General features: G+C 32.1%; 1 protein-coding gene across 1 annotated transcript in view; it reads left to right on the forward strand.

The window, feature by feature from the left end:
- The window catches only part of LOC137408402 (uncharacterized), a 47362-nt gene that overhangs the window by 8959 nt on the left and 19221 nt on the right, over positions 1–19182 (forward strand). The window contains exons 3-4 of the mRNA XM_068094917.1: positions 13658–13756; positions 18940–19085. Coding sequence (XP_067951018.1) covers positions 13658–13756; positions 18940–19085 — 245 coding nt within the window. The remainder of the gene's footprint in view (positions 1–13657; positions 13757–18939; positions 19086–19182) is intronic.

Below are 19182 nucleotides of genomic sequence, written 5' to 3' on the forward strand. Positions count from 1 at the left end.
GAATCAACAGCATATAGACATAGACGTGTCATGACCTTTTTGTATACTTCTCAAGAACCATACGCATGGCTTTTTCTTTAGGCTCATTCCTTTAATAAATTTGCAAATTTATTTTTGCCAGTGCATGAGTTTCTTTAAGATCATTACATAAAGTGGTCTAGTTTATTTTTATGTAACCTTTAACCTTGGGCTTTCAAATTGCAAAGTTCTATATACACTTCCAATGATCACGCAGCTCTTTCATACGCATCACTGCGCCATCCTAAATTGGTATCGATCGGCTCGTTTACAATACTTAACAGCTAAATTTGTGATGGGGATATCTTATATGTATTGAGTTGTATTGAGGGCTTTTGTGCTGAGTTATCTTCTTTCAATGACAATTATTGTGAATGCCATAAGACAATCATATATTTAAATTTTATTTGCAGTTTTACCAGTATTTATTCATGTTTTTCCTACCTGTTGACGTCAGCCTTTTGCTAGCGGTAGCTTTGCTGTAAGAAAGTTGTAAGCTAAAACATATCATCTACAAGTCATGGTCAAAAGTATTAACACCTCTGCCTAGTCTATTCAGCAAAACATTGGCTAACTTTGAATAGACTTACCGCATAATCTATTTAAATTATGCATATCATTATAAAACTAAAAATAAAATTTTCGAATGACATTAAACTTCTGTCAGTAAAACCATTCTCACTGAGGAACTGGCATCAGAAGTCTACTCCAAATTTTGCATCAAAGAAAACTTTGAGTTAACATGCTCTCCCAGAAACTGCTGGGATGTTTTTGTTCTAGATAAATGTTTTCAAAGAATAGAAAATTTTCTGAGGAGTTGTTTGATATGTATATTGTCTGGTCTGAGTAGAACAGAGCGGCGGTAAAAAAACTGAAACCTAATTGAATGCTGAAAATAAAAACATTTTATTACTGAAGTAAGCTAAAAATATTTTGACGCAGTGTAGAGCACATTTTTATAATCTATAAATAAAGTTTATATTGAAACTTTTTAAAGAAGAGAGATGTACATTGTGTTTTGCTATGTTTAATTTAATTTATATTTGTAATTTAATGTTATTTATATAAAAAGTGTGAGTAATTGTTTATTGTTAACAGTTGCTGTTAACAATTAACACTATAACAATATTGTTGTATGTGTTAACAGTGACTGAACTAACATTTACATAATTGACAGATAAAAATAACAATGAACGGTATGAATAACAAAACAATTAAAACAAGATTACAAATAGCATAAAAGGCACTTGTAGTCAGATCATTTCAGCAGTCATAAACTGCTGCATAATAACAACAATGTCAAATTAAAAAATGAACAATTATAAATATATCATAATATATGCATGTATTTTATACACACATGTACATATGTATTTGTATATATACATGTACATATATACATGTATTTTTACTTATATTATTTATGTAGGCCATATATAATTATCTATAAATATATAATTTTCATTATATCATATATATCATTATATCATAATAGCACAATAGATATGGGTAATCCCACAACCAAACACTCGCTTCACTCGTGTTTGGGAGCTTTATGATAAATGCATATGTGCACACAACTTCCGAAAAGTATCTATCAACGCCATACCCAAACCCTTGTACCAAAATTCCATCAAAAAATTTAACCCTTTTTCTGTGGAATCGTTTAAAGAATAGAAAAAGCATAATATTATTATGCTTTATTATTCATCTTGAGGTGTTGACTGATGTTTTAAAAAAAGAATCAAGGAGATTGACCAACCAGAAGCTGAGATATAGCCAGCCAAACACAGGTCTACCAAAAAACAAAAGTGTTTTGGTAATCATCAATATATGACGTATGAAATCGATTTGTGTGCCATTGGTCAATTAAGCCAACTAATGTGCTCTCCTATAACAATCACGGCGTTTTAATTGGTTTAATCCCTGGGAGTATAGAACAATCAAATTGGGCCTAACAATCATCGCTCCTAGAATTCCGAACCAGTCCCTCTGACGTGTAGATTAGTTTTAGCATAAAATAATTACACGCATCTATTATTTCGCAACATTTCGCTATCTTGCTAGTTCAGCTCAGTTTTGTTGTTCTCCTACTTAGCTTCCCTATTCAGACTCATCTTTAGCGTTGTTCAGATTTTTTTAATTATAGCTAATAAATGGAATCAATTAAATCAATCATCAATCTCGGTTATCATTTGGAATTTTCTACAAATTATATTAGTTACATCATTTATTCTATACGCAGTTATATTATTATTTTGTATAATATGCATTATGAATATTATATAAATCATAAAAAATAATCATAGATAAGATAATAGATCAATAGAAAAATCAAAGCAAAAGTTATCGTTTTCTTTTCTTATAGCAAGAGTAGCACGGTCAAGTTAGTCTTTTTAAGATTATGGCTGTAGTGAACTTCCAGTCTGTTAATAGTGACGATAATCATGAAAATCAACTGAATACTGCAGTAGATACACAGTAGAAGAATGCTGCAGTAGATACACAGTAGAAAAATGATGAAGGAACAAAAAGTCCCATTCCTATTTCTTATTCTAAACAAACTGCAACTCGCGGATATCGCATATAGACTATACACGTGCCGTTCGTTGAACAGATGATCTTCGGAGCAAATCCGTGGAGATCGAGTTAAAATTTGAAGCACAATAGTCAAAATCTGCTCTTCTGTTTTGAAAAATCATGGCGAGGGGTTGTGGGCAAATGCCTTTACCACACAATGTTTGGTTGATTTTTCTGAGAACCCAGAGCTAGTATGTAAATTCTTTACTATCGCGAGAAGCGTTTCACATCTCGTAGCCAAAACAATCATTATACATAACGGCGGTAAAGGGTGCGCAACTCCGGCACATGACCATTAAGTCGATTTTATACGTCACAGTTTTTGGGATTTTCGAAGGGTTTTCCTCTGATTCTTTATTAGGTAGACCTGTGTTTGGCTGGCTATATCTCAGCTTCTAGTGGGTCAATCTCCTTGATTCGTTGTTTAGAACATTAGTCAACACCTCAAGATAACTAATAAAGCATAATAATATTATGCTTTCTCTATTCTTTAAGTATAATAATGATACAAAACACATATAAACCTATTTGAATATGTTACCAAGTGTTTGAAAAGTGTTGACAATATCCTAAAACTTACCCATCTGATCGGATTATACATAACTAGAAGAATAATTTGGCCTAAAATCATCATTAAAACCTAACAAGCCTTTTTAATCAAAACTAAGATCAGCCAACAAAACGCCCACAAAGCTCTGTGACAGATAGCAGAATCATAAAGCCGTGCGCACTTCACGAGAAAAACTTGCACATTTCACCAGTCTATGGCCGAAAGATTTGGTCTAAAATCGCCATTAAAACCTGACAAGCCTTTTCAATCAAAATTAAGACTGGCCAACAAAACGCCCATAAAGCCGTGCGACAGATAGTAGAATCATAAAGCCGTGCGCATTTCACGAAAAAAATTTGCACATTTCACCAGTCTTTGGCCGAAATTACCGCTGGAGTATTGTTTGTTGCTTTCTCTCTCTTGAAGGAGTATACAGTTCAAATTGGAAAAAAATTGTTTCCTGTTACAATGGTAAAATATTGAGAATAGTAACTTTAAGACCTCGAGATTAGATTTTACTGAACTATACTTTTCCCTATCATTAGGGAAACTGAGAATTTGCGTACCTTCAGTAAAATCCAATTTCAAGATCTTAAAGTTACTATTCATCGGCTCACACAAACCAACTCTCAATATTTTACTGTTGTAACAGGAAACAAACTTTTTCTCATATGAACTATACTCTTCCCTCTCTCGAGTTTGAAACATTAATGACTTACTTGTTAACAACTTCGCTAGGAGGGTACCACTCGATTAGCTATCAATGATCAAATACTACAACTTAAAAGAGGGAGACTAAACTGCGCGACCTTTAACAGAACACTGCACTTATCTAACAAAACTATTTCTATTATTTTCTATATAAACTTTTTTTAATCACTTTATATGTTTCCTTTTCTATATTTCTATTACTATATATTACCTTTGTTATTAGTTCGTATATAAAATACTTTACATATACTTATATAGGACCTACATATAAATGTATTTACAACATTATTCTATATCATACACCATTATTCCATTTCTATTACTTTATATACAACTTTACATCCCCCCATATGCTCTCCATTCACAACATTCCTAACATTTTTATACACTTACACTTCTAAAATAGAACTTTTTCACCTTTATATATCTATTTATATTACACTACCAAATACAACTGTAATATCAACAATTAACCAATTAATCATATACCTGGTTTCAAACCTACTTTACCTCCAAAATAAATTGTTAGCTGCACTTTCTTGTAGTCGTGCTCCTTCAAATTAATTTTATATCATCTCGAACAACTCTCATTTACACTATATTCTGCCAATTTCTGCTGACAACTACTTTTTCAACAACCAGCAGTACTCTTTTTTTCCATTATCACTTGGGTCATGGGCTGTATGACAGAAGAGTTTCTAGTAATAGCTATATAGATTATAGTTTTATTAATAGCTATGACAGGAAATTTCTAGTATAATATACTGTAATTGTAATCATAATATATATCATTGTATCATATATCATTATATGTAATGATATATGTGATATAATGGTACATCATATACATCATTATATATTTACTTGTATTTTTACTTATATTATACACTAGCTGTACCACCTGGCGTTGCCTGGATAATAAAAAAGTCTTTGGACAGAAAATTGATTTGTGCTTAACATGCATATATAACAACATTTACCATTCTACCTTTCAAACTACATACCATGAAGAAAGTGTTTTACGTAACTTAATTAACTTAACAGAGAAAATTAAAACAACTGCTAAAGTTTTCAAACTTTATCAAACAACTGTAACTTGCGAACTTCATATCATAAAGAAAATGTGTTGTGCAGGTCAAATAAATTACAAAAGATAAAACAACTATGGAAGGGTTCAGATATAAATGTGAAATAATTAGCAAGTAATAGCTAAATTAAGTCGGTTTTGCTACGATTACAATAAAAGATGATTCGGTAATGATAAAATTATTATGAACTAAAAAAAAAATAAAATTCCTGAATATGTTGAATTAATAATAACAATTCTTGCAGAGGAGTGTGTGTTTAATTCTTTCATTGTTCATAAATGAATTTAGCTATTGGCCTACTGTCAGCCATTTTACCGACTAGAAATTCCACTGTCATACAGCCCACGACCAAAGTGATATTGGGAAAAAGAAAGGGTACTGATGGTTAAGAAATGCAATATTAGCAGTCAAATGGTACTGCAGTGCATTATGATAGTTGCAATGGTAGCTGTAATGTACTGGGTGTTGGTGTTATTATATGCAACAAACAGCAATAATGAAAGGAAAAGATTATATGTTTATATCTCTCCCCTGCAATAGGAGAAATGCAATATTATTGGCCAATGTTAGAAGTAAAATGCACTGATATTATTAGAATAACCAATATTATTAATATAGTAATAATATAAAACCAATGCAAAATTTTGTTTACACTTCTAAACGTCATAGCTAACAATATCAAAAAGTTGTGATATTTATATAGATTTTTAGAAAATCTATTTAAAAAAGTGTTTGGTCATGAAAAACAGCAATAATGAAATGAAAAGATTACATGTTTATATCTCTCCCCCTGCAATAGGAGAAATGCAATATTAGAAGTAAACCGCACAGATATTATTAGAATAACCAGTATTATTAATATACATGTAGTAATACAGCAATAATAGAAAACCAATGCACAATTTTGTTTACATTTCAAAACGTCATAGCTAACAATATCAAGAAGTATCAACAAGAATATCCAAACTTATAATTAAATATTTTAATAATCTCATAAGAATTGTTAGAAAAAATATCATCGTCATTTCCTTTACTTTCACTGCTTTGGACATCAGTTAGAATACCGAAGTACTCAAAAGTTTCCAAAATGTCAGTTACTTTGAAATCAGCAAAAAAGAAATGATTTCTGTACTTCTACGCTATTACAGAAACCGTCGCCAATTCGACAATGCTATAGACTGGTGAAATGTGCACGTTATTTTTTCGTGAAATGCGCACGACTTAATTGTTCTCTTTTCTGTCGCTCGGCGTTTCGTTTGCCGGTCTTAATGTTGATAAAAGTAAGGCTTGGCCAGTTTTAATAACGTTTTCTGGCCAAATTAATCTGTCTATTTGTGTATAATCCAATCAGATGGGTAAGGTTTAGGAATATGTCAACAATTTTCAAAGACTTAGTAACATATTCAAATAGACTTGCATGTGTTTTGTATCGTTATTATACTTTAACGACTCTACACAAAAATGGTTAAATTTGTTGATGAGATTTCGATACAAGGGTTTGCGAAGGTTGATGAATAATTTTCGTAAGTTGTGTGCACATGCATTTATCATAAAAACTCTCAAACATTCGCTCCGCTCGTTTGTTCATGGAAAAATTGCCAAATTTGCTTCATGATATGTAGACAATTTTTTCAACTTCAAAGTTTATCTAGAACACTTTTGTTATATATTCTATTTTGCTAACATATTAAAAAATAGTGCTATGCCAAAATTTGAATGTAGCTATACTTTGTGCATTGCTAAAGCTATGTGAAGCTACGATCGCTAGCTACGAAGCTAGAACAATCCTCTACAATGATCCTTACTCTTAAAAAATTATTACTTTCATCACCATTAGAGCTACTATTGAATTGGCTATAATGTCATAAACATAAGTAATTATCTGTTTTCTTACTCAGGAGGTACTTACAAAACTTACACAAAAACTGCTCGTTTTCAAGTTGGAAACTGCCAAAAAAAACTTAAAACTTTCGTTATTTTAGGCTAATTTTATAGAGAAGTCTTCAGACAACACTGTCAATACTATAAAAGTCCTAAACAACATTGGTTATATTATCAACGAATAATAAAATTAAGTTACTACGCCACTGCTGAGAAAGTCGTAAAAATGCGTCTACGGCAGTCGACCATAGAAAATGCATAAATGCGTCTACGGCAGTGAAAGGGTTAAACAAGGTTACTGTTTCACCAGAAGATATCCATCAAAACTCTGAATACGACGATACCATTATCTCTTGATACTGGTACAAACGTCAAAATGATATAGCCTACTTTGTCTGACCGAAAGGTTTTCAAACAACTGTAAAGTTGTTGTGAAAGCATTAGCAAGTAATGGCTAAATATAGTCTATTTCGCTACAATTACAATAAAAAACTATTTGGTATACAGCTATTCGGTTTCAATTCCTTTCAGTGTTAGCATGCGAAAACTGTAATAAAAAGTCTGGACAGGAAATTGATTTGTATTTAACATACATGTATAACAACATTTGCTATTCTAACTTTCAAACTACATGTACATATCATGAGAGAAGTGTTTTGTGTAGTTGAAATAAATTGAAAGAGAAAATAAAAACAACTGCAACGGTTTCGAACTTTGTCAAACAACTAACTTTTAAACTCAATATCATGAGGGAAATGTTTGGTGCAAGTCAAATAAATTAAAACATAAAACTATTATAAAAAGATCAGATGTAAATGTGAAATAGTTAGCAAGCAATAGTTAAATTGAATCTGTTTTGCTATGATTACAATAAAATATGATTCGGTAATGATACAATTAATGCAAACTGAGAAAACAAAATAAAATTCCTGAATACGTTGAATTAATAATAGCAATTCTTGCATAGAAGTGTGTAGATATAAAAAGTATCTGTTCCACCAGAATCTAACCATAAAAACTTTGAATACGACGATACTAAAAAGTATGAGAGAATACGCTAATATTTTGTAATTGAAATGTTATTTGAACAATGTCTGCCAAAATTGTTTGAATAAAAAATTAATATTAATAAGAAAGACTGGAAACTAACCAAGTAATAATAAAAGTGATAGGAAATGAATAATATTTAAAATTCAAACACGATACTCAAACTATATTTATAAGAATGCAAGTTGAAATAATAACGACGATGAAACAAACTTTAAAAACTTATAATATAAACTTCCAAAGTTATAAGAAGTTTTTAAATGTAATAAGAGAATGTAAATTTATATAAGCCTATACATTTTTTTTCAAAGTATGTAAATATAAGAGAGTGAGGAATAACTGATACTTGTAATCTTACACGATAAATCTTACAGTAATCTTACAAATGTTTGTTGTAAAATGTGAAATTAATAACGAGTTACTAATTGGTTAGGTTTAGAAGGAAAGATGTGTAAGCTAATACACCTAGCTGTACAAAAAAGTTTTTGGACAGAAAATTTATTTGTATTTAACATAAAACAACATTTGCCATGCTAACTTTCAAACTACTTATCATGAGAGAAGTGGTTTGTGTAGATGAAATAAATTAAAAGGGAAAATAAAAACAGCTGTAAAGGTTTTTCGACTTTATCAAACAACTCTAACTTTCAAACTTCATTTTATGAAGAAAATGTTTTGTGAGGGACAACTAAATTAAAAATAAATAAAACAATTGTAAATGTTTTCAAACCACTAAACTTAAAATTTCAAAAATTTCAGCGACATATATAATTTAACAACTTTTTCCATGAGAATGAATGTAAGTAAATTTAAATCCATTCCACGGCGAGAAATCAACTTTGGTAAAGTATTTTACATTTTACATCATAAGCTGTATCGTATACTGCATACTATAAATAAAAACGAGTAGATATAGATCGTTTTTAATTCTAATGAAAGGTTTTCTATTTATGATAATAGAAAAAGAAAACAAAAATAAACATTTCGTATGTTTTGCTCTTAAAAAACCAAAAAAAAATAAAGATGCGGTGACAAAAATTGCAGAAATTGATGTTGAAACGGCAAAAAAATGCAACAGATCAATTACATAAAAAATCGTAGGAAAAGGAAAATCTAAACAGCAATGGCACGTTCACTTCACATCTTTGAAGGAGAATCCTCCTCCAAAACAATTTAGGGTAACCCAACTGGAGGGCTTGTCTCTTTAGCAAATCTATTTGGTAAATATCTTTGTTCCAGATGGTTCTACTCTTTTTGTAAAGAATTTATGAAACTTAGATTGCTTCTCCGTTTGCATGCTGTTTCGGGAGCTGTTCCAATTTCAATGCCCATGCTCTTGCGTGCGCATTGAAATTAGAACAATTGGACAATATATGTTCTCGCATGCGGAGACAGTTTATGTTCGAGATCCGAGGCGAACCAATCTCAAAAGCTTTGGTGTATAACCGAGTTGGTCGAGAACCGAAGCCTCCAAAAGCCGAGGTTCCACTGTATATAATCAGTACACAAATCACAAAATTTTAAGTTTGAGATAAATTATTGTCGATATCGTGGGGCCGAATAAATTAAATGAATAAGCATCGCGTTGCATATACTTAGGTCCCAAAATATTTCTGAACAGAAGCATCGTAAATCGTAGACGCAAAGCTAAAATAATTAGCACGCGCATGGTGTATTCGTTATATGAAAATGTATCTGATTGCTATGGCGTTCTAGCTCAGTGGTAGAGTGTCTGCCTATGAAACTTGTTGATGCTTTAGTCGTGAGTTTGAATCTATCCTTGAGCTAAATTATTAATATCAAGATTTTAAGATCTATAGCCGGAATGCAAACAAGTTACAAATATACTTTGAGAAGTATATATATATATATATATATATATATATATATATATATGTAGGCCATATATCATTGTGTAATTATCATAATGTATATTATATCATTATATCACATATATCATTATATATATGATATGTAATATAACCACATATCATATATATAATGATATTTAAAGGAAGACCAGAATAGGATTAAACTTCACCTTTTTAGGAAAGCCAATATTCTAGTTTTTTTACAGATTGGAGGTAACATGGTTGAACCTATTCAAGCCATGTTACCTCCAAGGCTATAAGCTAATGCAGATTATTTTTAACTAAGGAAAGTTTAATACATTTCACACTTGTCACAAAGTCTGAACCACAGTATGTCAACCAATATAGCCGAATTGACAACAGATGTGATATGGTGCACATTTACTCGCGACCATGATGGATGTTCACAATTTTTTTAATATTTATTTTGTTTGTGCTTACGCTAGCTTAGTTATGCTTATTATAGCTTGTTGGCTTTTGGTAATGGCTCATTTGTTTGCGTCAGATTTAACTTGTACCAGGGAATCTTTGGTAATTGTTTTCCTTTTGAACCATATAAATCATCGGGCGCCTTCTCAATAGGGGCGGTCATTATCGGTGCTCATATTGTACAGGTCTCAAGGTTGTATGCACCCATTACTGTGACTTATGTGAATGGCATTTTACTAAGAAAAGATACAGACATAAATATTGTAACACAAGCTGCTGTTAAAATGTTGATCTGCATGTCACAAAAATAATAGTGACCTCTGTCTGCCAAAAGTTTCCCAAACTTCCACATAGTCACATTGGCATTTTGTGATCACGCTGTCGAAAAAGCTTTTAATGAGCTATGCAATTATTGATTAGCTACAGTATTTAGAAATAAGTTTGTTAAATTATTTAGTGCTTAAAATATAGTTATGGCTATGTAAATGCCCTCAATTTGCTAAAGAAGGCAGTTAAATAAGTTTTAGGTTTTACATAAAAGATTTTTTGCAAAAAAAACTTAAAAAATTATACAGGCTAAATTTAGATTTCAATGGTTGATATAATACTGGTAAGCATGATGTTTTGTTTCACAAATTTATTATTGCTTTTGTATAATATCAAAACTGGCATTACTTTTTTGAAGTAGCCAGTGTGTAACACAGACAGTTGCTGTTTTTGCATGCTAACTCTACTTCATGACTTGACTTACTGGCAGATCAACTGACCAACTAGATTATTTTAGACTTCCTATCACCTTTATTAAAGTGAACGAAAATTAAAAAAATTAAAGCCAATTTTTAAATAAATTCTATTAGTTGTTAATGACTTGCAGCAAAGTACAGCCTGTACTTATATTTTGTGCCATTTTTTATTTTTGTAAAGCTTGAAATTTTTTTACAAAAAAGTTTTACCAACATTGTTTAAAAGCTGCTGAAACACTTGGAAAATTTAAACAATTTTTAGATTTTTGAAACTTTAAATTAAAAAAAAACCTTTAAAAACATTGTTTATGCTTATGCGCTGCCCTGTATAGTAGAGATGCCCCGATTCTAAATTCACCAGCCGATTCAGATACCGATCCGATATACCGATCCTAATTGAAAAATAATCCGATTCAGATACCGATTCAGATCTTTTGTGTTGCATAGATAATTTTGTTCATTTTATTATGCAAATGCAAACATAATGCAAAGAAAACATGAATATTATTGTATTTGTTTATTTGCATTTGTGGAAAAAAATATATATACATATTCACATACTGACATACCGTGCATGTAGTGACAAAACAGTCCATGTTTCTTGTAATTTGTAAATAAAGGTAATTACTGTTAGTGGTACAGTTCTCTCTGTGATAACGAAGTCCCTCTTCTATTGTTGGATGAACTGCTGTGCCTGTACAAGTTTAGAGCTAATTAATGTTTCTTTTAATTGCCGTTAGTGATTCAATTATCTCAGTAAGACGTTTCTTTCTTCCATCATTATCAATGTAGCCAAGCGTACTGAAGGGGGATTCACTCACCACATATGTTGGAGGACAGGCTACATACCGATACGCCACTGGGGTTACCGTTTTTTGTTCAATACAAACGATCTTTGTATCGTCAGGATCAAGAGAGTGATAGATAACTTTATGCGTCGACTGTTTAAATTACTTTCGTAATGCTAGTAAATAGAAATATTACACTGCGTTCTTGTCTCCCATTTTTGTTATCTTGTTCGTGATTGCCTGCAATAAATCCTATCGCTGTAATTGGGAAATACCACACTTTTTGTTTACGTTATGGCTAAAAAGTTTCCTTCGCTGTGTTGATCAGGCTATAGACATGAAATAAATTGTGTGGCAGGCCTGAAATTCATTAATTAAAAGTAAGAAGCTTACAGCTGATGATTTTTTATTAGTATAGCAGGCTAAAATACAGTTTTCTGCTAAATGGTTTATCTGTAAAAAGTATCGGAAGGTTCAGATTTTTTAAGAAAAGATCGGCCGATACCGATTCAGATACTTGGCACCCATATCGGCACCGATACCGATTCCGATACCAAAATCGGGGCAACTCTACTGTATAGTGCTATAATGCAAGTTGTCTAAACAGCAGGTTTTTGCTAAATTTTGAGTTTTTTGCTATTTTATAAATAGTAAAACATTAAAAACTTGTCATTTTTCAAGTGTTTATAGCAACAATAATTTTACAAGATTACAATTCCAGTGTATAAAATAATTTTTTTATAAGATTTATCTCGTAATTGACTGTAAGTAATGGCTTTAAAAAGATTTTTGGTTCTTTTTCCGAATCTCAACATATCACTCTAATTTCTGGCCATTTAACAAACTAGTTGAACCAGAGCAATGCTTGGCAAAATGCAATAGGTTAACTTTTGACCAATAAATGATGAGGCTAATATGTGAGTAAGGTAAGAATATTTGACTGTTAGTGAGAAATCGTCATGTGGGCCAACAAAGCACAGATAATAACTAAGCTTTTATGTAGTTTCTCCATAGTTATGTAACTAAATAAGACCGTCAGATGCCCTAAACAAATTTGTGTATAACGATTCTGTGCATAATAATTCTAACACCTGAGAATGATTGGTACAGGTGGTAGTGTGCCGGCTGGAATGCTGATTGCTCTGAATTGGAATCCTGTTTGATGCAATCTATTTTTAAACCTCAAACAGTTGCTTCAGAGAGGCGACTGGACTAGTACTCTGGCAGTCTAGTTTGTTGTCAGAGATCATCAGGTGTGCCAATGAAGCGCAAAAAGTAAATGTGTGCACAAGTATTCTATCGCACTGAGAAGCACGCTGATTAGCGCAGTAGCTAGCATGTTGGTCTACCAAGCCGATAGGGAAGAATGTGTGCGCCATGTCTTTTATTTCATCGTCCGACTATCGAACGGATAGACAGATAGAGACAGTACTTATTATAAGGAATATTAATGTAATAGAAACAAAAGATAATTGCAAATTACAAAATAAAGCGTTGAGACTCCATTTTTCCAAATGCTTCAGTAAAATAGTCAGTTGCTCTAAATGCATCCAACATCATCCGGTTAAAAAAAGGTAAATTAGCCTGGTGACACTTTGGTAAATCTCTACATGCGTTAACTAATAAAATCAGTAACAATGATAGCAAAAAACAATAAAAATTGCAGCAGCACCAAACACGCTGCGAAACATTACCTCTTACCCTGATTCTTATAGAAATCACTGCTACTAATAAAACTTTTTTGCATAAAATAACATAATTTGCTGAAAACCTGGTGAAAAATAGATAATAAAAATTGCATTTATATTGTATTATAACAAAAGTCCCCATTGTACAGTATTTTGAGATGAAATTAAAAATCTTTAAATCCAAAATAGACAATTTGAAGGTTAGCTCTGTTTTTTCTGGCAGATGCCCAAAATATTTGCCTAAATATTCTCCATTTGCACAGTTGTAGGTGTTAATGGAACCACACCAAGCAAAGTATTTGTTACCACAGGATGGCCAAAGAATTGCCCAAAGTTTCACCTCATCACAATATTTTTCAGCGGTGAGTCTTTAGCATAAAACATCATCAAACTTATCTTGACTCCATTTATCTTACACTCACATGATATACCCTATGCTTTAATCAAAACTCAAAAAGTTATTCTTGAGAAATTCTAAAGTTGGGACTTACAATGCAACATTTATGTTGCCTATATTTTGCATTCTCACGCAGACAGAGTTACATGAATGTCGACGACATCATCATTTTTTAAAAGCCAGTTTTTGTTGAAATATCAGACTGAGTAAAACAAGGACTAATTTACTTAAAAAAATTTAAACTGATAGAAATATAACCCATTTTGATTGAGTCATTTCAGAAGCAATGAGAAAACACCAAAATACTTTAGAGTTTCAAAGCGAAACGCCATAACAACGGCATCTCCAGATGCTACTATTTTGTACTCAGTCCTGAAAGAGTGTTCTAATTTTTTATCTAATCATTTTAAAGCTTTCAGTTCAAGTTGTCAACTTTATAGTAAATTTGAAAAACTCAGTGACTTCAAACCAGAGTATAGTTCTGATTACTCTGCTGGTCGATTCTCTAAGGCACACTCATCACTCCAACTACGTCAACCAAGACAAAAACACTATATGAAGAATTAATGTATATTGAAGTAATCTAGCCATTATTGGCATAATTTTGTCAATACTTCTCTACTGATCAATATTTGGGGGCCCATCAAGATCAACCAAACTGCTTTTGAGTTATGACAAATTAGTGAATGTTAAAGGTTGACTTGCAACAAAATTCACAGTACAGTTATTCGGTATCAAAAGATTCACCATGTCTTACTCTGCTGCATTGTAGGTGCGAAAATAGGAAAATGCGAGTACAAGCTCTAAAAAGCTCAAAAAACGAACAGTTAATCGCAGCCATCACGATAACGCTGTAGTTTGGCATCTTTTTATTCCGATGCCGTACTCAAACATTGTGGTTGTTGTTTTACATGTAACATGTGATGTTATCACATAAAATTAAAGGCCATTTAAAGGCTCAATATAAAATGTCTCATAGCACTAATTTATGACAAACACTTCGGGTTCTAGACGCTCCCTACTTTACAGTTTCATTTCGGCTTGGTATAATCATCTAGTTGTAATCTGATCACGTGACCATATTTCCTACCGAACAGCGCGAACAATTTCTGCAGCATTTTTCGACTATCACAGGTGGTCAACAGGCTTGTCATGTTTATCAGAAGATGACATCCACTCCTTCAAGGTAAGGCTAAAAAATACAACAAAATTTTTGTGGTAAGTTTTGAAATATCAGTGCTCAAAGTAACAGCATTACAATGAAGATGAAATAGCCGCATAAAGACTTTAGACATGGTTTTATTAAATGCGTAAACTATATTTGTGAAATATTTTGACGAATGAGGTTGCATGAAAGTGTAAACAGAAGCCATCGTATTAAACGACGTCCACTTGAGCCATTTTGGAAAGGGGATTCCAACCTATGGCATTTTCGTGATGTCTGCGATTAACTGTTCATTTTTGAGCTTTTAAGAGCTTGTAATCGTATTTCCACTTATTTTGCATCTGCAACACAGCAGAGTGAGAAATGGTGAATCTTTCGATACCAAATAGCTGTTATGTGAATTTTGTTGCAAGTCAAATTTTAATCATATTGACGATTTTTCCAAAATTAATTTGCTTATAAGTAAAGTAAACTCTTACAATAACCTGCATACTAAAAGGTTAAAAATAAGTATTTTAATATGTAAAAACCATCGCAATCTTAAAATTGAATTGGAATAAATCTTTAACAACATCATCTATTTGCGCCCATTTTAACACTGACTGAGCTTTGTAGCTGTACATCATATCGCAATTCTTGTTTAATGGTCTCATTACACCAAGGTCACTTGTTAAGAATTGGCTGCATAATGTTGACTTCTGCTGCCATTAGCTTATTTGTCTGACTAATTGGGGTTTAGAGTAGTTCTACTAATTGGAATAGTACAGATGTTTGTTTGTGTTATTACATCAATAATATATGAATACATACAAAAGAAATGAAAACTAGACAACATCATCTAGAGTAGGTGATGATGAGGCCATATGCGCGATAGCAAAAACTGATATTTAGCGCGGACCTAGGAATTCTATATGTAATACTAGTCTGTTAATTTCAAACTCTATAACGCAACGTAAATCTGATAAGATACTATCTCAACATACATTACTGTTACAACAAACTATTAAGCATATTAAATAAAAGCACAGGCCAATACTTTGTTTATCTAAATATTTAGCATGTTTTTTTAAATTACACATTGAAAATAATTATTTTATTTACTTTGTTAGCTATTTTTTTAATTCACCAAATTGATCGTCAATTGTTTTCCAATTGTTTATTGTCGCAGGTTTCACGATGTATTAGAACTAGGTAAATTCCGGGCATTGCATGAGTATTAAAAACAGCTCATAACTAGTTGAAGGCAAGGTAGTTGCCTGCCACTTGTCATTAGTCTGGAACATTGCCAAAAACTAATTTGGCTTTGTTAATATCAGTTTTTCTAAACTTACTAATATGAACCGTGAGGGCAAGCTTTAGTCACTTTGCGCTGTGTAACACAGAATTCTATGCCTATTTTAACCAACATAATGGCTTATATTCCCTCATAGTTCAATGCACCTTGCATAGCCTAATTGGTAAGATATTTGCTTAGTGAATGGGAGGTTCCGGGATCAAATATGTAAGTGTGAAAAAAAAATTTCATCCCTAAATATCAATAGCTATGTGTGGACAAACTGCAACGCAAACTTTGAAATTTAGATAGATTAATAAAGAAGCCTACCTGCAGTCTGTAAGTTTTGTAAAAGTCTAATCAAACCTGTCTGTACCCTTCCCTGCTCTATTCTTTAAAGGAGTTTTGCAGTTTGTCTAAAACTGTATATGAATAGTAATCATTACTTGTCATTTAAAATCTCTATACTGTTACACTAACCATGCGGGTAAGAGTTACTAAACTGAATCTTGTCACTAAAATTTGACTGGAAATACACTTCAACATGTAATTCTACAAAAATATTATTTATTTTAATAATATTCACATTGCATTCTATTATAAACTGTGCAATATAACAAGTTTTAACAAAACTAAAATAAATGTCTTATCCGTCGTTGAGGCGGGACGGCAATGTGTCTGGAAGTATCCTTCAATTTTTACCTCTGTTTTTCTCTGTATAAAGATAAAACATAAACTTCAAAATATTCTCAAAGTTAAGTAAAACAACTTTTGTTACGGTTTAAATATAATTCACAAGCATTTAAATTTATAAAAGTTCCCTAAAAATCTTTAGAAGCCAAATTAGTTTTTTGCATCAATAGTCTAATATTCATTTTGCTGTTGCTTGAGAAGGTTTAAATATAATTCACAAGCATTTAAATTTATACAAGTTCCCTAAAAATCTTTAGAAGCCAAATTAGTTTTTTGCATCAATAGTATAATATTTAGTTTGCTGTTGCTTGGGAAAGCCCAGCATCGTTACAAGCAGTATTGTTTTATTGTCTGTTTTATGTACTGCATGTAACGACACATATCGTTAGGCATTTGAGCAACAGTAACAAAGTATTATTTGAGTAACAAAATAAATAGAGCAAAGTGAACTTTTACAAAATACATTTGACAGTTTCAACATATGAAGTGAATATGGGTATGGTCTAGCTTGGTATGACGAGACTTGATTTATTTAAAATGATGTGTAGGAAAATATCAGCCAGTGTCTAGTGCTCCAGAAGAGAAGGAAAAACTTCATGATGAGTGTCATCTCACCATAGAGGTGGAACAAGACGCGATATGGCTCGAGTATCGACCTGTCTCGTATCGGTCTCGTCTCAACCTAACTATTGCCAAACTCAAGACAGGAAATACAACTAAAACGCCTGCGCACGGCTGTTAAAACATGGCTTCTCGTGGTAACAACAATTCTATATATTGTAATGGATTGCGGGCAACTGCCTTTAAAGTTATACCCAGTCTGTTACTACGTGTTGTTATTGATTATGTTGGCCACCGAGTCTAATCATGTAGTCCGGACAACGGCCCTGTTAACATATTGTAGTCCGGTTATATGTCCTTCAAACAGATACCGGGTCGTATCGAATTACCCTCCGGATAATCCGATTAACAAATAGACTGTTGCGGGTAAAAAGTCTGTATTTTATCATATCGTGTTCAAACACCAACTGCCCTTCATAAAATTCGGGCATCTTTTATATGCTACCAATTGCAGGTAAAACTCGCTCGGACACGGAGAAACGAACTAAAGGCCGTGTCAACCAAAGTATGTGTTCAAGTAACAATGATATCATTAGTTCAATATAAGAATATATATGGTAATTCATATAATTTCATGAGTAGGCCTACCATTTAAATATAATTCACGTACTACAGTTAAAACACAAACAAAACTTAACATAAATGAAACAATAAGAATGAAAGTGTTACCGTGTGTTCTTTTAGTTGCGGTACTTCTTTGTAGACCGACGGCTATCGGTTTCATTACACATTTCATTACATTAAAAAGTAGACCTAGTCAATAGATGGTAAAAATATACATGTACAAAGCAATATGTTTATAATAATTATTATCAATCAAGCTCAAAATTCTTAGAAATATATAACTTTGCTATTTTAGAGCTGTTTGTGTCACTTTTTTACAAAAAATGACAAAAATACATGCATATCGCTATTAAAATGTTGTATTTAAATCGTTTATACCAGGTGAAAATTAAATTTAAAAAGAGGTTTATCATTTTTATATATCAAGTACACTAGTGCTAGTGTAGTGAAATCATCACCAAATGCTCATTATTTTACTGTTTTGTGTCTCGAGTCTTGAATTTTTACAAGACAGTGTCTCGAGTCTCATCTCGAACTTAAAAAACCTGTCTCGTTCCACCTCTATCTCACCACACTAGTTCGCATAATAAAGTTTTCTTGAAATAGATTATCTAGAATCAACACTTTACATGCTGTAATATCGTGAAATGTTGTGTAATACTTAACATGCGCATAGTAGTCCTACATAGCATGTGCATATGATTTACCGACATGACTATTACATGTATTTTGTAAAAAAATCAACTGGTCGCTTTAAGCGTAACATAAAAGACCACAATCCAACAATTTGTGCATACTGTATATTTCCTAGTTGCTGGTTGATCATTTTCAGTGCAATCACAAGAACAATATGCAAATTTCTCTACTGGTCAAGTCAAAGGGAGAAACAAAGAATATTTGGATGTATTGCAGTCAAATTTAAATCACAATTGTGTTTACAAACTATATTTGTTCTACGTGCAGGAGAATGACCTCAAGGTAAGAATTAGCCTCTTTCTTAGTGTTTTCATCTCATTTCTGCTGCTTTGTACTCGCTAATTCGTAAATTTAGTCACTCTGATCATTGGCTACTTAC

Source organism: Watersipora subatra, chromosome 11, assembly GCF_963576615.1.
Source record: "Watersipora subatra chromosome 11, tzWatSuba1.1, whole genome shotgun sequence".
NCBI lineage: Eukaryota > Metazoa > Bryozoa > Gymnolaemata > Cheilostomatida > Watersiporidae > Watersipora > Watersipora subatra.